At 42.7% G+C, this 23412-nt stretch overlaps 2 protein-coding genes and 1 non-coding gene across 3 annotated transcripts; 1 reads left to right on the top strand and 2 right to left on the bottom strand.

The window, feature by feature from the left end:
* Nucleotides 1-2219: 2219 nt before the first annotated feature.
* On the top strand, nt 2220-2982 carry LOC141830217 (uncharacterized). The gene has a single exon (XM_074717702.1). It carries the CDS (start codon nt 2314-2316, stop codon nt 2848-2850), a length of 537 nt encoding a protein of 178 aa, XP_074573803.1. The 5' UTR covers nt 2220-2313; the 3' UTR covers nt 2851-2982.
* Nucleotides 2983-3086: 104 nt separating this feature from the next.
* TRNAS-GCU (transfer RNA serine (anticodon GCU)) lies at nt 3087-3168 on the bottom strand. The gene has a single exon. It is a non-coding gene; the product is annotated as a tRNA-Ser (tRNA).
* A 6559-nt stretch (nt 3169-9727) lies between these two features.
* Nucleotides 9728-15330, bottom strand: LOC141830178 (ninja-family protein AFP3-like). Its single transcript, XM_074717665.1, has 3 exons — nt 14244-15330; nt 12941-13311; nt 9728-10352 (listed from the first exon to the last, which is right to left on the bottom strand). Exons 1-3 carry the CDS (start codon nt 14875-14877, stop codon nt 10242-10244), a joined length of 1116 nt encoding a protein of 371 aa, XP_074573766.1. The 5' UTR covers nt 14878-15330; the 3' UTR covers nt 9728-10241.
* Nucleotides 15331-23412: the final 8082 nt, after the last annotated feature.

Genomic DNA, 23412 nt, shown 5'->3' with positions numbered 1-23412 from the left:
TTTATTTTTTTTTATTCTTTTATATCTAGATATTAAAAATAAAAAATATTTAAAAATAAAAAAAAATATTTTTAACATTTTAGTAATTTTCTTTTATATTTTTAAAATTTTATTATTATTTTTTAAAAAATTATTTCTATTTTAATTTAATTTAATTTAAGAGGAAAGAGAGAGATGATCATGTAAAAGAGAGAGAAAATATATTAAATATTACATGTAAATGAAAGAAAAAAAGAGAATGAAAAAATTAGTAAGTCAGGAATAAAATGAGAATCAGATGCATTTTTTTTTTGAAAAAATAAAATTTTAATATATCTTTTGAATATTCTCAAATTAATTTGAAGTGCACATTTTTAAAATTTATCATTTTTTTTTAAAAAAGAAATAAAATAATAAGACATTCCTACCACTCAAGATAGATACTCAAACAATCTATATTAATAAATTAAGTTTATGCTCTCACGGGCTGTCGCATATAATTTCTGTAGGGATGTTATAATTTCTGTAGGGATGTTGTTATTGTAAGCAAAAAGGTGGAACCGTCACCTTAGCGGCTCCCTAGTCCCGGCCCCACAAGTGTCTAGAGGGAGTAAATCACGGACGGCCATTTTGGCCTCTTTCTCATCATGGCTAGCGCAGGGGAGGGATCGAACCCATTGCCTCATTGTAAGCAACTGCCTTGCGCTAACCATGTGAGCAAGCCCATGGGGGCGATGTTGTTATTAATAGATATGAGATCGAATCTCAATGCGAATGATAATGCCCCATTGATTATCTCAATCTCTATAGACACTATCATGGTTAATTAAAGACTAAATTTATTATGATTTATCCTTTCTAAATAACAAGGGTATCCTAAAGAAATGGTGAAAGTGATGATTTTATTTTTACTATCAAATAAATTAAATTTTATAATAAATAAGTCTATTAGATCTACGCTATCTGGAAACGGTGTTTACACTGACGTTCTAGTTTCCAAAACGTTGGGAAACATTTTCATCCGTGGAAACTTACAAGAAATGGCGATGAGACGCTCTTCGAGAAGGTGTAAAATGAAACTTACAAGAAATGGCGATGAGACGCTCTTCGAGAAGGTGTAAAATTCCCTCGCAGATGGAGTCGAGTTCCGCCTCGATCTTAGCCCTGTAATCGCGAATGGTGGCGACGCGGGCCTCGTTCCCGCGGCTCTCTTCCTTCTGCTCGATGGACGAGATGATCCGCCACGAGGCACGGCGGGCGTCGATGACATTCTTGTATGCCACAGAGAGAAGGTTGCATTCCTCCACCATGAGCTCCTTCCTCTCCTCCCTCTGCTCCGTCACCGCCCTTGTCACCTTCTCAATGAACTCCACCATCTCCTCATACCTTTCCGCCAGCTTTGCCAGGGTACACGTTGTCCTGCTCCCTCGTCCCCGCCATCTCCGCTGTTGTCTCTGCCACCGCTCCCGCTGCCCTAATTCGCCAACGAAGAGAGAGAGAAAGCAAGAAGAGAGGAGAACAAGATGCCGAACCGCAGATAGACAAGACGACTTTTAAAGTGGGAGGCCACAAGCCCATTTCAATTATCATCTTGCAATGCCCTAGCTCATCCCACTGATTAACTATCTACCGTTAGATTAATATTGGATCCGTAAAATTGTTGGATAAGATCCCACGAGATTTGTAACGCCGATAGGCGACAGTGGTAGTAAACTTCGACGTTTCTAAAATCTAGAAACTTCAACTATTGCCGTTTCCGTGTTTCTTGTTTCTCGTCTCCAAATTTCCAGACAACATAGTATTAGATTGCTTTATTAAATTTATCAGTAATCATAAATTCATGTTATAAAAGAATATGAATTTGGATGAAATTAATTTGTGAGATATGATTAGATTGATTATTATAAAATAGATTTATTATAATAAATAAAATTAAAATAATATCCGACTAAGGGTTTTAATTTTTTTTACTGCAGTGTTACAAAAGAACACGTAAATTTATGGGATGGAGAAATAAAATCAACACCCTGCACGTGGCAACGTAGACAGCATATCCGTGGTGGCCTTCCCATCTTCCCATCGCGTGGCCACGGGAATAGACACGCCCCGGCCCGTCGCGCTCTTGCCGACACAAGTTGCCATCATTATCCACATCAAAGCCGCATCCTCTGCCGTTTCTTCCACGCAATAGATATTTCAAAGCGCCACCGATTCCCACCCACACATTCTCAAATGCAGGATTTCTCAGATATCTTCCCATTCCACTGCGCCACTGCTTAAATATCATCCCCACCCGTCTCCTATCTTCGCCATCGCCTCCGGTAGTCAGTCCTCATGGATTCTTTCTTCAGCAAGCTTCCCGCCTTCGGTTCCGGCGGCTCCGACAGCAGCAGCGCCGACAAGACCGGATCCGGAGACTCCCACGGGCCGGACCCGACCGAGCTCTTCTCCAGCGCCAAAGTGGTGGCGGACGCGGCCAAGTCCACCTTCAGCGGCGCCGCTGACCAGGTCGACAAGTCTGCCGCCGCCGGAGCGGCCTCCGACTTGCTTGGTGCTGTGTCTCACTACACGAAGATCGAGGAAAGCAGTTACGGAAAGTACGTGGAGCAGGCGGAGACGTATCTGGAACAGTACCGCACCACAGGTGGTCCAACCACCGCCGCCGCCGCCGCTGCTCCGGAGGCGGGGGAAGCCGCGGCGAAGGCTGAAGAAGCAGGGGCTGCTGCTGCTGCTCCCTCAAAGACGGAGGAAGCAGGAGCGAAAGCAGGGGCTGCTGCTGCTCCTCCGGTGGATGATGACTCCGGCGAGGCTCAATCTGGCGGAGGTGGCTTAAAAGGGTATGCCAACTTGGCCCAGAATTTCTTGAAGTGATTGCGATGATTAATGCGGTGTTTGGTTAATCGATCGCTTGTGTTTTGTAATAAAAGTTAATGTGCTACTCGTTTTGAATGTACCTACTTTGTTAATTGCGATGTAATAATCGATATGATATTTTGATGTGTATTTTCTTTGTGAGTACTTCGTAACCTTCTAATAATAGTTGAAACCTTTTAATAAATTTTGAGATATTTTGTTTCCAAAAAAAACAAAAAAGGAGGAAAAAATTACGTCGCCTGAGAGATTCGAACTCTCGCGGGGAAACCTCATGTACTTAGCCGGCACACGCCTTAACCACTCGGCCAAAGCGACTTTTGTTTATAATTTAGATAATGTCTAATGTATTTAATCATAATGAGTATACGAATTTTCTTTAAAATGAACATGAATATTTAACTATAATTAATTTATGCACTTTTTTATTTTATATTCAATTTATTATATTACTAATTTAACATAATATAATTTTTTTTATCATACTTAAGTAAGAAATATATTATATTTTTTGTTATAAAATTGAAAAATATCATTGCAATCACATATTTTAATTCAAGTAATTTATACATGACAAATATAATTTAAAAAGAGATTCTCTCTAAATCTAAGATGATGAATTGATGATGGTGATTGTGTTCCCTAATTTTATCTACAATTTCTTTTTATAACAATAACAATCATTTTTATAGTCCTCACCGATGTAAAATTATTCAAAGAAACTATTAAGATCATGCCATTATACGTATTAAACTCCAAAGCTTAAACCTAAAATCTTCTGATCAAGATGTCTTACCATTAAATTAAATACTTATTGATAGAAAAGTTCTCATTTTAATTAGCACTAAATAAACAATATTTAAAAGTTTAACTTCTCAACAAAAAAATGATAAATCCCTCAGCATTAGCCCCATTGACTATACGCCGTAGAATGTCCTACCGACAATATTTAAAATTTTAACTTCTCAAAAAAAAAATGATAAATCCCAGGTCTCAGCTCAATCTCTGAGAGTCCCACGGAAGTTTCCCACCGACCAGTCAGTCTCATGGACACAATCTAAATCCCACCGAGAAATCGGGAAGTACACGCAGCGGTTCTTAACCCATACGTCCAACATCCTTTGATTGCGAAAGTTTAACTTCTCAAAGAAACATATAAGAGGTGACCACGACAATAAACCGCCATCAAAATCAATGCATATGACTCATTAGGGTTGGTTTAATATAATATAACGATTTTTTCTATATATTATATCAAAAAAATTTGTATAAGAAAAATATATATCGATACCGTATCTAAATTTGATATACCAAAGTTAAGTATACTAGATTTTTGATATGGTATAAATTTTATATTGTTTATATTAAAAATTTCATATCGAAATTTTGATATGATATCAATACAATACCATCTATACCAAAATTATCAAAGAAAAAAAATTATATTTACTCAATTGCCTATTAATTAAAGAATGAATCATCTTGATGAAAGATGCAGAAACAATAAAATGATAAAGAGAAGTATGAATAGTAACTATGTACTTCAAAAATAACATAAACATATCTCTTTAAACCCTAAATTCTATACAAATTTGATCAAAGACATTAAGGTCCTAATTAGAAAATTATATAATTTATAAGATAATTTATTTAGTATTTTGATATATACTAAAATATTAAAAAATATTAAATCTCATAGTAATATCAATATCGAAAAGTTCGATATGATATAATAGTATGTACTTATATATTAAAAATTTTGATATTTTCCCTCTATGACTCATGCTTAAATAATTCAACCCACCTTTTTTTTTTTATAATAGGTAAAGAGTCTTCCCCTCACCTAGTGTAGTGGAGAGGTAAATTTCATAGTTCACTTACAATATTAATTTCCTTACAAATAATATAATATATAATAAAAAGTAAAATAATTGAAAAATTACACTTCTTCCCTTTACTTAACAATCTCATAATTACTAGGTCCAAAACTTATGCATTCGTGGTCCATGATTTTTCTCCTCTTCAATAAATCATTAAAAGTAAAAAAATTTCTCACAATAAAAAAATATAAATAGATTTGATAACACTGAATACTTTGAGAAATCATAGTGTTAATGTATATTTAAGAGCAATTGTTTTTTTTTTCGCGATCCTTTGAGTCCTATTTATAGTCTTCAACTCGAATATGTTCATTGCTGATTTGTTGACCATCAATTAACTCTTTGTCACACACTAATCAACTAATATTTAAATTTTATTTGCAATAAGTTTTTCATCTTCGACTCTATTTCAAATGGTTACTGTAGTAATAGTCGATTGGACTGAACCAATTGATCAATTATTCTATATTTAATCGACTTTCCAAATCAATTCCTAACCTTTCTATACTCCTTCTGTAGGCTCTAATCAATTGTGTTAGTTGACTCAAAAAATTTTTAGTTAATTGTCACAAATATGCTACTAGTAATCAATTGATTTTTACCAAATAGTCGATTGATATAAATTTAATACCTAGATAGACCAAACTTGAGATATTCGAATTACCAATTTACTGAAACTTACATATTAACCGACTGATATAATCCTAATATCCCAATTAGATCAAACTCAGGGTATATATGGAATATCAATCGACTAAATCTTACCCATCAATCTATTGACGTATTGACTTCGACTAATTTTGAAGTCAAGCTCGCCTAAGTTGCCTTTTTACCCTTTGACTTATGCTTACAGATCATGTAGGGTCTAAAGAATGTCCACATCTCCACAATGGCATGATATTGTCCACTTTGGGCCTAAATCCTCATGGCTTTGTTCTTGGGCTCTCCCTAAAAGGCCTCATACCAATGGAGATACTTTCCATCCTTTTAAACCCATCATGTTTCCCATGTGTTTTAGATGTGGGACTATGTTTGCACCCTTGCAACCCAACAATCCCCCCCCCTCAAACAAAGGACCACTGGAAGCTCCCCTATCATTTCTCATGGTCCGGCTGTCATTTCTCATGGTCCGGCTGCCATGTCCCTCATGGTCCGAGCCTCCCCTACTTCCTTTATTTTTCCCGAGGATCCCCACATGGTTAGATCTGGATCATGGCTCATCCGGCGGTTAGTCCAGTGAAGAGCGGCCTCGCTCTGATACCAATTGTAGGGTCTAAAGAATGTCCACATCTCCACAATGGCATGATATTGTCCACTTTGGGCCTAAGCCCTCATGACTTTGTTCTTGGGCTCTCCCCAAAAGGCCTCATACCAATGGAGATACTTTTCCATCCTTTTAAACCCATGATCTTTCCCATGTGTTTTAGATGTGGGACTATGTTTGCACCTTTGCAACCCAACAGATCACTCTACTCATCTCACATGGTGTATTTTGAGGTCTTCTAATGTCAAGTTGCATCTCTCAGATGCTTTGAAATTACAGCTCCTCTTTAGCCCTCCTTGTGTTTGTTTACATAGATGTTCCTTGTCCTATGATCTTGCAAATGCACTATTCTTATATAATCTTACGCACCTTGAGTAATCAAGCTCTCATAACTTATATACTCAATAGTCCTTGCACAACTTAACATACATATTTGATAATCATAAAATTTTTTCCGGGGTAATGGTGCCGCGGTAGGACATCCAGGATGTCACCTAGGCATCTGCGGTTCGATCCCCAGCTACGGTATATTTGCAAAAAATTTTGGGGAGCGCAATCAAAGGATGCTAGGCGTCTGGACTGGCCACTGCGTGTACTTCCCGATTTACCCTGGTGGCCGGTGGGAAATTTTCGTGGAGCCGGACCGGTCACCCCAGAGAGATAGTCAATGGGGCTAAATGAGATTTATCATCATTTTTGATAATTATAAAATTAACTTAAACTTTTTATCAATATCATTAAAATCACTGTGATCAAGGAATAAAATCCTAACACACCTATTAAGCAAATTTAGAAGATAATTGATACACACTCAGAAGTCGATTTGTAGAATATATTCATTCTGCACTCAAAAGCCGACCTCTAAAACATTCGTCCCACTTTCAGAAGTCGATCTCTAGGATATATTCATCCCACACTCAAAAGTCAACCTTTAAAATATTCGTCCCACTTTTCGAAGTCAATCTCTAGGATATATTCATCCCATACTCAAAAGTCAACCTCTAAAATATTCGTCTCACTTTTAATCAACAATGAATCAATCACTCAATAAAGTTTATTTGGGTGGAATGATAGTCCCCGAGACAATGGTGCAACGGTAGGACATCCGGGTTGTGACCCAGGGACCCGCGGTTCAATCCCCAGCTACGGCGTATTTGCAAGAATTTTCTTACAAATGGGGAACGCAATCAAAGGATGATGGGCATCTGGATTGACCGTCGTATGCGTTTCCTGATTTACCCTGGTGGTCGGTGGGAAATTTTCATGGGACTAAACCGACCACCCCAGGGATTGAGTCTATGAGACTCCTCAGGGATTGAGTCCATGAGACTGAGTGAGATTTATCATCATTTGGGTGGAATGGAATGATAAGAATAAAATTACGCAAACTATTTGTGCATCTCTCGGGCACTTTTTCTCTCCTTCCTTGTTATCTTTCTTTGAAAGTTAAAATAAGTTAAAGATAGAGATCAATGATCATTTTGTGATCACTGGACATCAACCCCGACACTCAAAATTCATCATAATCAAATAATATCGATCGAATGGGATGATGTGGGTAGACCTTAGCTTATCGGTATCCTATATAAACTAGATCTTTAGCTTCACACCCCCGCATTCATTGATTGAATAGAATTGCACAAAATATTATTCACCCCATGGTTCTTTCATGATTGTCCCACATGATTTGAAAGGGAGATCAATCACGGGAGACTTCGTCCAATCCAATGACCCTTTGTATGGGGGTCAGTGAACTAGTAAGACATTAATTCCGCATACATTGAGGATCGACCGATGATCTATTACAACAACACCACATATAAATATCAACTGTGCCATCTCGTGGGGGCACAACGAGGCATTCCACACTCATTTTGTCATGATACTATGATAGGAAGTTATGTCAATGTTAATAAATGTCAATATATGAGATTTCATTCAAAGGCAAAACTTACAATATTTCTAGGTTAGTCAAATTTGAAAGTTGATCGAGCAACACTCCGATCAATCATGGTTATTGATGAGATGACCCTCGGGTATGATAGGGTGGAAAGAGGCACGATATTTTTCTCAAGCAATTAAAGTTCGAAAGTCACACAACGCATGCATGTAGTGCTCGAATAATTGGAAGGAGCCACCTCACTTCCTACATTTATATAATTGTCGGAATGTAGGACTGGACCATCCATCTAAGATTAATTGGTGTAAGTTAAATATCGAATATATAAAATATTTATTATTGAGCCATGTACCTATTTTCAATATTACTCTATATAAAATATTTTTATTGAGGTACCTATAATAAAAAGGAATTTTTTATCTTTTATCATGAGCCGATTAATCTTGGAGGTGGATGGTTCAACCTTACAGATCGACCACTAAATACATTCGGAAAGCTCAGATGGATCATGGCATGACATCCCAGTGTCATCAATGAACTCCACAGACATTCAAAAATATCTAATATAAGATTCGAATCTACGTTGCATCTAAATTATTTTAATCGCTTATCATCCAACAGCATCCAGAAAAAAAAACTTTTAGATATATATAAAGTGGCGGTTGTTAAATATTGCAATAAGAGTATAGACAAGTAATCTGTATATATATTAGCATCAAAAGAATGCCAAAATACCAATTACACTGTTGAAAACAAAATCAGGAGCCATGTTTTTATCCCTAAAGCCTAAATCAATAAAAGAGTATACTAAGAAGTTGGGAACTTATTATACAGTATCGAAGATTCCTGAAATTCAATTGACATTGAGCAATTTAGGTAGATAGTGAAGGATTACGATTAATAATATACACAATAATTACTATTAAGAAATTACATTATCGCTCAAAATTTTGTATAGAGAAGATACTTCAGCAGTAAAGGTGGAATCCACCACTCCAATGGCTCCACACGAACCCACGACTATCTGTGAAAAGGTAAATTAAATTGTAGTTGACCACGACGAAAGAGAGTATTGCCTTGAAAGAAGATACAACACTATATAGTTATACATTGATCAAAATCATAAATCCATTAGTCGCACATACTTTTATGGTCGCCTCTTATCAACCAACCAATTTGGGTTGGCCTGAAAACATCTCATACAACACAATTTCAAATCCATTTACATCATTTTTCACATAGTTACTTTGGTAAGGAGAGTAAATAATCCTAGTCAAATTTAGTCATGTTCCTGCTTATTTATTTATTTATTTATTTATGAGTTTGTTCAATCATATTTATAAATCTTATTAAGCCCATTTAAGTTTTTTTTTATCAAGCTTAACTGAATAATATTGTTGTGCCTATAAATTTATCTGAAATTTATAATTTTATATTTTAATAATTTAAGATTGGATATTAATTTTTTTATATATTTAAATAAAAACTAAAAAATAAATTTATAAATGAATTTATGCAAGTTAATAAATAAATATTGACAAATCAAGTTTATTGATTTTCAAATTTATTTATTTATATTATTTTTTTATAATCTAGATATCTAGGTGATTAATCTTAGAGGTAGACGTCTTTCTTGATTCAACAATCAAATAAATTTGAAGTATAATTTATACACATTCAAACGTTTAACTATCGAATTTTTCACAAGGACATGAATAAGCTTTATTAAGTTGAATATCACGTTGGAAAATATTAGATGGATCTATGAATTGATACGTAGATCATTTTTAATATTTTTTTTTATTTCCTCCCAACTCACTCCTCCCAGATGCAGTTGGAATTTCTCCAATTCCTCAGGCTTTGCAAGAGCTATATATCAATGTCCATTAAAATGATGTCTTCATCTTCACGAGGACACTTGTGAAAAACCAAATCCTTAATCCAATATTCCTCAAAGTTACTTGCAACCATGGTAAGAAAAAACAAGATCATCATATATAATTGCTTTTCCTCATCAGCAACATCCTCCTTGACTTCTTGTTCTCATTCTGCAGCTACAGATAATCCTTGTTGTTTCGATACCCTTTGTTTGGGACATTCTTTCTTAACAATCAAGAAGATTAATCTTGTTATAATCAAGATGATCATAGTTGCTTGCTGGTTCAACTTCCCCCAACCTTTCTTGGAGCATTCCATCTAATGCAGTGGCTAGCCCTTACTGAACAAGGACATGTATAACTTTGCATTCAGAAAGAAAGGTTAACTTTTGGCAAAGACAAAGCTCAAAACATTCTTCAAACCCAAAATCAAACTTCATGATCAAGACGATTACTTTGGGGAGGTGAATTCAAGCAAAGACTTGGAAATTCTCAAATAGGTCAGTTTTAGCTTTTGAACTGCCATTGAATCCATAGGCTATTAAAAAGAGACAACCCAGCCAATTGTAACATCTTGGTACCTAAAGCCAAAGAATGCAGAAAGGTGAAGCAATCAAAACTATGGAAATGGGATTGTGGCAAAAGCATTGGCAAAGAAGTAGAATGATTGCTGAACTAAAGATGCTGAAATTTCTATAGCTGAAAAATATCACCTGCTTTTTTATCTGACTTTTTTTTTTTTTTGGGTTGTTTGTTTGTTTTTGACTCTCATGGCATTTTATTTGGGTGGCAATACCAAACAAACAAGAGATTGATAATTGAGAGAATATTAAAAACAAAAGGAATGAGGAAATAAAATTAAATAGAGGAAAATTTTAAAATTCATTAGGTGTTTTTTGGTTGAGAAAAAGTTTTCTTTATTTCTTAGAGAATATGAAAATTAAAAAATTAAAAGTAAAATAAAATAAATATTCAAAATAGATTTTTTTAGCATTTTTATATTTATTAAAGATGAATGATGTGATATTTTTTAAAAAAAAATTTAATAACTTTATTTATCTTCTATAAATTAAAAAATGAAAATGGTTTGACAAACCAATTAATGTAGGTATACATACTTGTCTGCTCTTTTGATATAAACATTTTATAAAAAAATCATGAATGAAAATTGAAAATTTGAATCAATATTCATATTCCAACATTTAGTTGATTCTAAATTATGAAGACTTGATAGATGAAAGTTTTGATGGAAGCGATAAGAATAGTAAATAAAAGAAATATTTACAGAGTTTCTTCAACTACAAATAATTAGTAGATTAGCTATTTTACTCATGACTTCCTCAGACCATAAATAATTGATAGATCAACTCTTTGACCCAAGTATGTCCTGAGTTTATGATATCTTTAATTAGGGAATGCAATCAAAGGATGCTGGGCATTATTGACCGCCGTATACGCTTTACCCTGGTGGTCGGTGGGAAACTTAATGTGGCTACTGGGATTATCATTTTTTTATGATATCTTTAATTAATCACGAGTCATCTGAAAACTCCACAACTTCCTTTACAGTGGTACTATAACAAATAACTGGTCAACCAAATCAGATTCTTCCTCTTTGTTAACAAAAACAATCTTATCTTACTCCTTTAAGTTGCCCCTCAAAATCTCAGTTCCACATGTGTTAGTTTTTCTTTTAAAAAAAATATACTTGTCTCCTAATACAGGCATGCATAGCACAAGTTGAATTTAAATATCAAACCATAGAAGATGGATTGTTTACCCATAAGATAACCAAAACTACTGTGTGTTTCTGTTTTCTTCTTAGACAATTTGTTAGGCAACCACTGACATTCAAATTCCAATCAACATTGCCAGAACACTGAACTTTATGATTTCTACTGTGTCCTTGCTCTCTTGGTGACCACTGCACTCCTCTTCAAATCTTGATGATGAATTCCTCCTTTCTTTATATAAATACATGTAATAGTTTCAGCTTATCTTTTAAAATGTGATCAGATGCTATATTTTTTAGTTCATGTGCAACTTGTACATCTGATTCTTGAAATGGATTGAAATAAAACAGTGACTATATGATGCATCCAATTTCTATCTAATGCCTTGTGTTATATACTCTCACTAGGTATAATTTGATAAAGACTGACTACATCTCTCTATTATGGGCTACTCTAATTGGCATAAGAGAGCTTAGCATTTTCTCCACTAGGTAGATGATAATAACTTTTAAATACAACACTCACTAATAGTTCAAGTAAATTTTTACCATCCTCACATAATGTGTTTGTGCTACCTGTTTCATCCACTATGAAGATCCCAAATACAGCATTTCAGAATCAGACAATCTCAAGTATGCTATAACTTCTTGAGATGAAATGTGTACTGCTTCATCCAGCACAAATACAACATTTTAATTTAGCAATTTCTAACTATGATACCACTTAAGATAAATAATTTAATTCAACTCAAAGTAAATCTTTGTCAAAAAAAGAGAGAGTAAAAATACAATAAAACTTAATAAAATTATTATTCACACTTTCTAAAGTTACATCTCAAACCTTCCCAACTCCTCCGGATGACAAAAAAAGTTCTAATAAAAAAACTTATGGGTAAGCTCTCTGAAATAAAAATAGTAAAATAGTGTCTCATAGCTCAAACAGCTTACAAATGCATCCCAGCATATATCTCCTACATTCTGAAATGCTCCATCCATGATAACCACCATAAATTTCAAGAAATTTGGTTATAATTGGATTAAATGAACTCAATACTGCTTCCATCACAAATTTCAACAGTCACAGCAGCATGATTATGAAAAACTGACTTTAAAATCAGAAATTCGAGAGGTTTTTTCTTTTACTACTATCAGACTGAATGGTCTCTTCTTTAACTAAACCCGACAGATTCAATCTATTTAAGAGCGTTCATATGCCAAATGATTGAGTGTGAATGTTCGAAAAAAGTAATAGCAGAATAGGTAAACGCGGATCAATGTGATCTATAAATTCATTTGTCGCGACTTTGTACTCCATGGAATATTTGTGTTAACTTCAGTTAAGCTTAAAAATATTTACCATGCCAAACATCCAACTCCTTTATCATTTTTGAGAATAGAGTAAGTTACATGTCACAATGCGAAAGGAGAAGGACTGACCACAATGTGCCGGAGAGGATTGGCAACGTCGAGGCCTCCCGCATGCTCAACGAACTCTGCAGGGGTGAGGAAGCTGCCATGGCATACACACACTATTCTCACTTCTTCCCCCTTCCTATACTTGTACAGGAAGCCTTGTATCCTATGCCCATTAGGCCCGTTGCCCTTGGTCGATACGAAGGGCATCGTCTCGATCATCTTCCTCTCCAGCTCCTTTGTTCCATTTGATCTTGCAGTGACCAGCTTTGGTTGTGCCCTGCCGTCTCTTCCAGGATTAAGCATAGTTTTTCCACCACTGGAAGACGGAGGATTCATTACAGTTTCATCGTTCTTAGTGTAACTGTTTGCTAAGGGCATCATGGAGTTCAATGCTGTCAAAGAATATATTTGAGAATTAAAAACAAACAAATTTTAACTCTGAATTCTCATTCGCTAGTTAAAATAAATACATGTTCAAGGAAATCATTGCGATTAAAATAAATGTTAGATCGATAGACTAATATATAACTAAAACAATAACAATAAGTTGAAGATCGGCGTACAACTCAAGTGAGAAGTACAAAATCATATACTATCATCATCAATATTATCCTTGAACCATAATAGCCGCAACTATTTGGAGGTCTACCACATAGAATCTCTTTCAAGATTGAACTCCATGAATCACGGAAGAGTTCATCAACCCCAACAGAATAAACAGGGTTAAGAAAAAGCATAGTTGAGATTTGAGAACAAGCAAAAATAAAAAATGAAGATCATATTTGATAACAACTTGATGCTTTGATGCACCATCTGTACCTTATCATACGTATCAAGTTGTGTAAGTCCCAGTGGTTTGGTACATAGATCTCCTACCTAAATAAAAATTTTTGTTGTTGGGTACATAGATGTACAATGCTATTGAACCTACCAAATATATTGCTCCTCTTTAATCATGACCAAAATCATCATAACATATTTTCGATCACTCATCATGTTACTAAAATTACTCCTAACTACTCTTAGATAGTAATTAAGATCTTCTAAGCATTACAGATAGCAGCAAAATTCTCAGTATCAGGGTTGTTTGGTACCCTGACTCTTCCTAAATCTTCAACCTCAGACGTTTAGAACATGAATACATTAGCATTTTTTTCCTTCTTCGGTTGAAGAAATTAGCATTATTTGGTGGAAAAGCTTAGTAATTGGCATCGAAATTGGTATACACTGTAAGTAAGGAAGCTGATTTATCGAGGCATATGTAAACGCTTTGTCGTCAGTGATTGAACAAAATCGTAAAAATGACATAATTGATCTTCAATACCTTGTGTTGCCGCGGATTCTGAATTGGTCGCGCTGCTGGCGCAGCTGCCCTGAGAGCCACTACAACCCTGCGATATGGGAGCAGTTGTCAGTTTTTTTGGCGGCAGTCCGACCAGCCATGTTGGTTGGCCTGGTGGAGCAACGCCACCTTTTGCGCCGGTCAATCCAAGGTGGCCATGGTTAACCATGACGCGAGCCGCCCCTGCCGCTACCGTTGAAACTTTAGCTCCAATGGCATCTTCATCATGTTTCTCCCCGGAAAGCCCGGGCTTCGGCGACCGGATGGAGTTCTTCCTCTCTAATCTCTTCCTCTTCGCCTCCAGTCGCTTCAAGCTCTGCACCTGCTTCCGCTTCCTCAGATCCTCCTCCGTCTCCGAGGGCAAAGAGCTTGTCCTCGTCAAGGCGGAAAATGGGACGGCAGGGAAATCAGGCTCCTTCGGCAGCGTCAAGAAGGAAGCGACAGAGGTGGAGCGGACCAGCTTTTTCCCCTTACGTTCTGCGCCGAAGCACGCGCCGAGGGAGAGCCCGAGGCTGAGCTCGATCTCGTCGGAGTCCCTTTCCTCCATCTCCGTTGGCTCTTCTACGGCGTCATTACCCACGAATCTCCGCAAAAGATCTCTCGGGGACTTCTCCATACCAAATCGCCGCCGCCCTTTCTCCGCTTCCCTTCCTCGTCCTCCACCACCAAATAAACGATGAAACTACCAAAACTCCACCAAAAAGTGAACTTTCATCTAAAATTCGGTTTATTTACCAACACGGGCTCGCTGGATTCGAGTCTAATTAACATCTTCTGACAAACAGACACGGAAAACGAGCAAAAAGAAGAAGATCCACGGGGCGTGAAGAAACCGAAAGGAAAGACCTTGCCTCCTTTGAGTGGAACCGATAAACGTTCAGAACTCCATTATCACGGGAACAACGACAGAGGACGCCATTACCGATACACGAGAAGGCGAACAAAAGAAGTGCAGAAGAGGAGAAGCGAGGGAAGGTGGGAGAGGCGATGAGCGCTCCGTTGAGGTGCGACACGTGTCTACCTTGGACACCGCACGGTGAGCACGTTTCGGTATTCGCAGCAGGCCGCGTCGCCGCGAAACAAGCGCCGCGATTCTTCCGCCCCCTCATTGGGCAAGATATCGGACAAGTGTCGGTTGAGCCTACGGGCCCCTGCAGGTTCCACCGGCACGTGTCCCCCGTCACCCGGTGGGTTCTCGTGACGGCGTGGGTTCTGGCGAGCTGGCCACGTGCTCGACCCACCGCGTAGGGTCTGCTCGTGGGGCCCGCAAAGGACGGGATCTGCGAAAGGAAGCAAGTCGCGTGTCGGCTTCTCCCCACTTGCGCGACATCGTAAAGGCGAAGCGACGCGTGAGGCGCCGCGTCTTTCGCCACGTGGTCTACGACAGCGACCTCGTGACAGCTTGCGCCCAGTTGCTAAGTTGCGCCTTGGGCATACGTGTCGGACCTCGAGGAGCCGGAAAGCGACGTGGGCATCGCGCTATGAGGAGGGGAGATCTCCGCTGGATTCGGCCTGCCGGATCGCGGAATATTCGCTGACATCACCTGGATTCTGGCGCATGCCATCCATCCGCTCGATCCGGGCACGTGGACGCATCAAGCCTCCCTTCGATGCATCCCCGAACCAATCTCAGCCGTTAATTCTCCGAGGGCTTATTTGGTGAGACCGCATCCATCAAATGCCGATTAAGACCGGCACATTCCCCTAATAACCTCATCTTAATTGTGTCTTTCTTATTGGTCGCCTTATACTTCTTTGTTTTTTCCCATTATCCTTTTTCATTTAAGATGGATCATCAAGGAATTTTTTTAAAATCTAATTGTTCAATTATTTTGAATTGAAACAGATCATTTACGAATTTTGTTAAAAGATAATTTTAGAAAAGTAAAATTTGATTAGAATAAAAAAGATTTTTCAATCTTTCTAACATATCTAAAAGGGCCCCAAATAGATAATATATCATTATGTGATTCATCAAGAATCATTCGTTCGAAGATGTTGAAAGGTTGAGGTATAGTGGACACTCCTTTTCATTCATGGCTCATGTTGTTTGCAGAACACTGCTTTCAGTAGGGCGTGATGTATTTGTCTCATCAATCAATTCAATTTTAATTTCTTTTTAAAAAACATTACGTAGTCAAACCCGACAAACTACTCTATATTAGTCAAATTTATTTGATAAAATAACTCAAACCAAATCTAATTTAAAATTAACCAAACAATCATTGACTTGAATGCTACGCGGGGCGCGCGACACGTCCTCAGGCTACACGACGGCGGAAGACGGCTGAAGATCACCGGTGACCTGCAACCACAGACACCGTGAGATGGAAGACCGGCGGGGCCGGCGCGACCACTCCGATGCTTAAGTCAGCTGCAGTAGGAGAGAAAACGAGAATGGGAAGTAGTGAGGAACAGTGAGCATACCTGGCCCCTTCACAGGGGCTCGCCTTATATAAGGAAGCGGAAGCCCGTACCACGGGCAAAGCAAGGGGAACCTTACTGTGAGGGTACTTTCCGTACGGGGGAGGAGTGACGCCTTTAATTCCGGGGACACACTGTTGTCAGGGGCGTACGTCAGGCGGCGCATCGTCATACCTCATGGCGTGCTTGTCAGCTGGAGTGGTCAGTGGGACAAGAAAAGGAGTGGTCAGTGACAGAAGGTACGATTCGGCCCCGACTCCCTAGGTCGAGTCGGGTACGCTGTTCAGTCGGGCCATCCGGGAGTCGGTCCGGCGGGGTTATCCGTGACATATGCTGACGAGCTCCGACTTCTCAGGACGAGTCGGGTATGCTACCCACTCGGATTATCTGGGAGTCGGCTCGGTAGGGTTATTCGTATCCTCGGCGGGCCCACCGGGCTATCGGGCTTGGATTTAGACCTCTTGGGCGATTATCCAGGGACTCGGATCTGGGCCCTAATGCCCTAGTCGGTCGTTCCTGGATGATTGACTCGACTCGGGCGCTTCTCTCGATCGGATCTGTACCCGTATCCTTACGACCGTAACACCAGCCTTCCCACTAGTCTAGTCGAAGGAAACGTGAGTTCGACTGACTAGACCGAGTCCGAGTCGAGTTGTGCCGGTTGATATTCTTGCGATAGACCGCCAGTGAGGGGTTGCCACGTGTCGGAGGAGGGGGGGCAGTGGCCAGTTCGGACGGCGAGCACGTGATCGGCATGGCGTGGGTGCTTTTCGAGGCAGGGGTTACTGCGGCGGGGTGTCCGATGGGACAGCCGAATCGCCGCCATAATTGCGCCGTATCACGCTCGGAAACGTGCATCATCGGACGGTCGCCAATAGCTCCCGCCTTTTTCCTCCTATCGGATCGGACGGCTGAGAACCGCTAGGGTTAAGTATAAATAGGCGGGGGGGGGGGGGGGGGGGGGGGGGGGGGGGGGGTAGCGGGGGGGGGGGGGGGGGGGGGGGTAGGCGCACCGCGCCTCCCTCGCCGTCTTCGTCTTCTTCTCTGCTCTCTCTCTGGTTCTTTCCTCGTCGCCGTTTTTTCTCCTCCCTTGCACCAAGTAAGCTTTCTCCATTCGCTTCAGCCCTTTTTTCTCTATTTTAGCGAGGTTTGTTCGTAGAGATGGCTTCCGAGGGGTCTGTGTCATCGACCGACGCACCGTCTGCTAGCGTACCTTCCACGAGTCCGTGGTACGAGTCTCTGGTCAGTACCTTCACCGAGAGATCCCGTTCGAAACTTCGGCTGAAGTACGAGATCCCGAGTCAGTATAGAATCGAGGTCCCCGAGGGTCACCATCGCCTTCACACTCCTCCCCCCGGTTTCGTCACTTTTTTCCAGGGTCGACTAGAGGGGGGACTCCGATTCCCGATTCCTGCCTTCTTCCAGGAAATAGCCGAGTACTTCCAGCTTCCCCTGAACCAACTTGCTCCGAACTCCTTCCGACTCCTCTGTGGAGTCGTCTTAGTCTTCCGTATGTACCGAATTCCTTTAGACCCCGCGGTTTTTCATTTTTTCTTTTACCCGAAGAAGATGAAGAAGGAGGGGGTGTTCTTCTTCAACTCGAGACCGGGCCTTCCTTTTTTGACCGAGTATCCAAGTTCCAACAAGGGTTGGCATCCCCAATTCTTCTACCTGTCCCCCCCGAGTCCCTTCGAGTTCCCGACTGAATGGCAGGATGAGCTCTCGGCTTTGCCCGTTCTAAAGCCTTATAAGAAGAACAAGGTCTATTTGGAGGCTTCTGAGGTGTTGAAGGGCCTTCAATTTGATGTCAACAAGCTGATCGGGGAAGAGGGACTTCTCTTCCGAGCCGGCTTGAGTCCCATTGTCGCCGAGCTTTCGGCAGCACTCGGTAAGTTGTTTATTTACTCGGGCTTCTGTAATGACTAACCCAACTCTTCTTTTCTTTCTGGCAGACGACGTTTGGATGGACACGTCGGTGAACAAGTGCTTGAAATGGACTCGGGCGCACTTGGAGGCACTGGTCACACCCAAGAAACCGACCACCGCGGAGGCAGCCGAACAACGGCGCCTCCCGAGCCCGAGCTGGTGGAGCCGCTGGCGACAGTGGTACCCGAAGGGGAGGATCATCTTCCCGTATCTGCGGGGCCTGAGACCTCCACTCGGGAAGGAGAGCCCGTGATCGCGGAGCCGGGGGACTTGCCTCCTTCGGCCAGCAAAGGGAAAGAGACGGCGGAGGGGGAGGGTCGATCAAAGAAGTCCTCCTCTTCCCACTCCAAGAAGAAGCACCACCGCTCCCGCTCGCCCGACCGCGAAGGGAAACGGTCGAAGAAGTCCAGCCCGATCCGCCGCGAGGAGAAGCGGCTCAAGAAGTCCAAGGCGTCCAAGGGGCATCTTCCTGCCTCGAGTGCTGCCGGCGCGAGCGCGCCTGACCGGGGCCAGGAGACCACTTCCCCGGTACCGCCGGCTCCGACTGAGGCGACTGCCGTGGACTTGGGCGCTGTGGGGGCGCCGACTACTTCTGCTGGAGCGGCACTGACGCTGTCCGAGCCGGCTCTGGCCGTTGGGACGACCATGGCTCCCCGGCGGAGGGGCCAACTGAGGGAGCGGTACCTCCGACTGGAGAATCCTCCTCGAGAGCTACAATGCCGACCAGCTCGGGGTCGGCTGGCTCGGGGCTCGGGCGCCCGTCGACGGCCGGAGCTGACTTCTACACGCTGCCGCTGACTAGAGTGGCCGCCGATGAGCCCTTCGACCCGGCGGAGGTGCAGGACCTGATGAACCGGGTCCGAGCGATCCGAAGCGGTGACTCCTTCCGGGGGATTAATACCTCTGAGCTGAGTTATCGGGGGAATTTTCACATTTTGCGGGTGAGTGCTTCTGATTTCTCTTAACCTGTCTTTTCTTTGCACCCCTTCGCCACTAACCGACCTTCTTACGCAGATGTGGGTTGAGCACATGGAGATGCACACCCGCTTCCTTTACCTGAACCGCGAGGTCAAGGTGATCGACCGGCAGATGCGAGCCTTAAAGGCTCAGGATGCCGATCGCGCGCGGGAACTGGCGGAGGCGAAGGCAGCCGCGACTAAGAGCGGGGAAGAGGCCGCCCAATACCGAGCCGAATTGCTGAAGGCCCAGGAGAAGGTGGAGACCCTTGAGCAAGAGACTGCTTCGGCTCGGGCTAAAGAGCAAGAGGACCTGAGGCAGAGTCCGAGAGCAGCTGATTCAAAGGGGCCAGGAGCTGTCTCGGGCGCTCGAGGAGTCGGCCACCTGGAAGAAACGAGCGGAGGACTTGGCCGTAGAGAAGAAAGCCCTAGAGGATGAGTTCGCTGCATACAAAGAGAAAGAACCCGAACGGGCAAAAGCAGCGCAAGAAGCCTGGCTGGCGTCTCGAGAATATTTTGATCAGTACCAGGAGAAGACCGCCCGAATGCTGGAGTACGGCTATGACGGGGCGCTGACGCAGGTGTACGAGGCGGGCCTATTTCCGGAAGGGACCTCGCTGGAGTTCCTGGACATAAACAAAGTGTGGTCGGCGCTGCCCGAAGCAGATAGGAGGGGCCATTAGGCCATGTAACGTTCATCTAGTGCTTCGACGCCTTATGTACTCCTCTTCTTCGTGAAGTTAAATGAAAACATCTTTTGCCTTGTTATTTGCCGAGCACTTGTGTTGGATCTTGAGGTTGACATTTTTGAAGGACTACTTCAATCCCGACTGAGTCTGAGTCGGGCGAACTTGTACCTTGCAAAGGGCGATTGTCGCAGGCGCAGGTCCGAGACCTGATTGCTCCCCGACGATCATCCGAGTCGGGGGAGTTTGGACCCTGAGAAGGGTGATTGCTGAAGGAGCAGGTCCGAGACCTGATTGCTCGATCCCGACTATGTCCGAGTCGGGAGAGTTTGGACCCTGAGAAGGGCGTTTGCTGAAGGAGCAGGTCCGAGACCTGATTGCTCGATCCCGACTATGTCCGAGTCGGGAGAGTTTGGACCCTGAGAAGGGCGGTTGCTGAAGGAGCAGGTCCGAGACCTGATTGCTCGATCCCGACTATGTCCGAGTCGGGAGAGTTTGGACCCTGAGAAGGGCGGTTGCTGAAGGAGCAGGTCCGAGACCTGATTGCTCGATCCCGACTATGTCCGAGTCGGGAGAGTTTGGACCCTGAGAAGGGCGTTTGCTGAAGGAGCAGGTCCGAGACCTGATTGCTCGATCCCGACTATGTCCGAGTCGGGAGAGTTTGGACCCTGAGAAGGGCGTTTGCTGAAGGAGCAGGTCCGAGACCTGATTGCTCGATCCCGACTATGTCCGAGTCCCGACTATGTCCGAGTCGGGAGAGTTCCCCTGAGAAGGTCCGAGACCTGATTGCTCGGTCCCGACTATGCCCGAGTCGGGAGAGTTTTTTGCCTCCGAGAACTGAGTGACGCCTGAAAAAGTCATTTCATTATCAGCCTTGATTACAACCAAAGATACAGGCGATCATAAGAAGAAAAACTTCCGATCAGTTGCTAAGTCCGGTAAGGTTGAAGGTGAGTGGCGCTCCAAGGTCGCACCAACTCTTTTCCGGCCGCGTCCACTAGGTAGTATGCGCCTGAGCTGGTTTTCTTGACTACTCGATAGGGACCTTCCCAAGGTGGTTCGAGTTTGCCGACGACATCTCCCACGGGCTTGACCTTCTTCCAAACTAAGTCTCCCACCTGAAAGGTTCGAGGGATGACTCGCCGATTATAAGCACTGCACATGCGCTGCCGGTAAGCGGTCAACCGAGCGGCTGCTCGGTCTCGGGTCTCGGATATGAGATCCAGCTCCATGAGTCGCTTGCCGTCGTTGTCGGCGTCATAGTGTTGCCTGCGGTCCGACTCGACGCCCACCTCCATGGGAACTACGGCTTCCCCCCCATACACTAAGTGGAACGGGGTAAGCCCGGTGCTTTCTTTCGGCGTGGTGCGGTATGCCCAAAGGACGCAAGGTAGCTCTTCCACCCAACTCCCGCCTTCGTGATCCAGCTTAGTCTTCAGTCCTCGCACTATTTCCCGATTGATGACTTCTGTCTGACCATTGCTTTGCGGGTAAGCTACTGAAGTGAAGGCCTGCTGGATGCCGAGTCCTTTGCACCATTCTTGTATCTTTTTGCCTTGAAACTGCCGCCCGTTATCCGAGACAAGCCGATGCGGGATGCCGTAGCGGCACACGATGTTCTTCCACAGGAACTTGAGCACCGCCTCTTCCGTGATTCGGGCCAAGGCTTCAGCTTCCACCCACTTTGAGAAGTAGTCGACCGCCACTAACAAGAACTTCTTCTGTTGAGGTCCGGTCGGGAAGGGCCCGACTATATCCATCCCCCATTGGTCGAATGGGCACGAAGTGGTGGCCGTCCTCAACTGCTCCGTTGGCTGTCTTTGAAACGGCTGATACTTTTGGCAGTGGAGGCAAGTAGACACCAATTTCGCCGCGTCCGCCTGGAGAGTCGGCCAAAAGTAACCGGCTAGGAGGATCTTCCGGGCCAGGGATCGTCCTCCCGCATGATTACCGCAACATCCTTGGTGGGCCTCCTTCAGTACGTATTCGGCGTCTTCAGGGCCGAGACACCTGAGTAACGGCCGAGAGAAGGCTCGGCGATACAATTGCTCTCCAATCAGTGTGAATCGGGTGGCGCGTCTTTTGAGGAGGCGGGCTTGCTCGGGATCGCCAGGTACTTCACCGGTTTGGAGGAAAGTGAGTATCGGCTTCCTCCAGTCGTCCGGGTCGGTCGTCTCGGGGGGTTGATCTATCTGCGCTATCCAAGCCACTTGCGTGATCGGCTTCTCTTCCGTCCATTCGGTAACTGAGCTCGCCAACTTGGCTAGCTCATCAGCCTTGCTGTTCTCGCCGCGATGGATCTTGCTGAGAGTAACCTCCTTGAACTCCATCTTTAATTTTGCAAAGACCCCCGCGTACCGACGGAGTCGATCATTCTCTTGATCTCGTAGTTCCCCTCGACTTGCTGGGCCACCAACTGGGAGTCCGAAAGGAGCTGCACTCGGATGGCCCCGACTCTTTTGGCCGCCCGCAGACCCATGAGAACTGCCTCGTACTTGGCCTCGTTATTTGAGGCCTTGAAATCCAATCGTACCGCCAGCTGTATTTCTTCTCCTAGGGGAGAGACCAAGACCACTCCGACTCCACTTCCCTGCTTGTTGGATGCACCGGAAAGGGTTTCCGGCTGTTTGCCTTTCACCGACAATCAAATGTTGACCATAAAAAATTACATTGGAAATACGATTGCCGACGATAGTTAGAAAGCTCTGAAAACTTATCGCGACGTGTGTTATTGCATATTTTTTGATATTAGAGTTTTCTCTCATATCGACTATAGTCGATTGTCGACTAGTACCGCGGATGATAATGCGACTCGTAACTTTGGAAGCAGTCCAGACGAATACTTGGCGTGGATCACGTTATCCGTTATGCCCGATAGAACCACTTGATTGATGTCATTCCCGTTCCACGTCATCTGTCAGGCAACCTAAAATAAATGTTATTCTTAAAAATTTTTAAGTTTCAATTATGCCTTGTACATGTTGTATTCAGCATGCGTATGTTGCGAGTGTTGTAATAATTAATTATAATTATTGATTTTTCTTCTACTACATACATTTGCGAAACATGTAAACATGCACAATATACCAAACTCAACTTAACAGTAGTATCAGAGTCTGATAGTGCAAGACATACACGTAAAATTATTTTACATGTCAT

This window comes from Curcuma longa, chromosome 5 (genome assembly GCF_044706935.1).
Source record: "Curcuma longa cultivar G26 ecotype Majalengka, Jawa Barat chromosome 5, ITB_CL_G26_1.1, whole genome shotgun sequence".
Taxonomy (NCBI): domain Eukaryota; kingdom Viridiplantae; phylum Streptophyta; class Magnoliopsida; order Zingiberales; family Zingiberaceae; genus Curcuma; species Curcuma longa.
The sequence above is the reverse complement of the archived record's forward strand: the minus strand, read 5'-3'. Positions and strand labels throughout refer to the sequence as shown.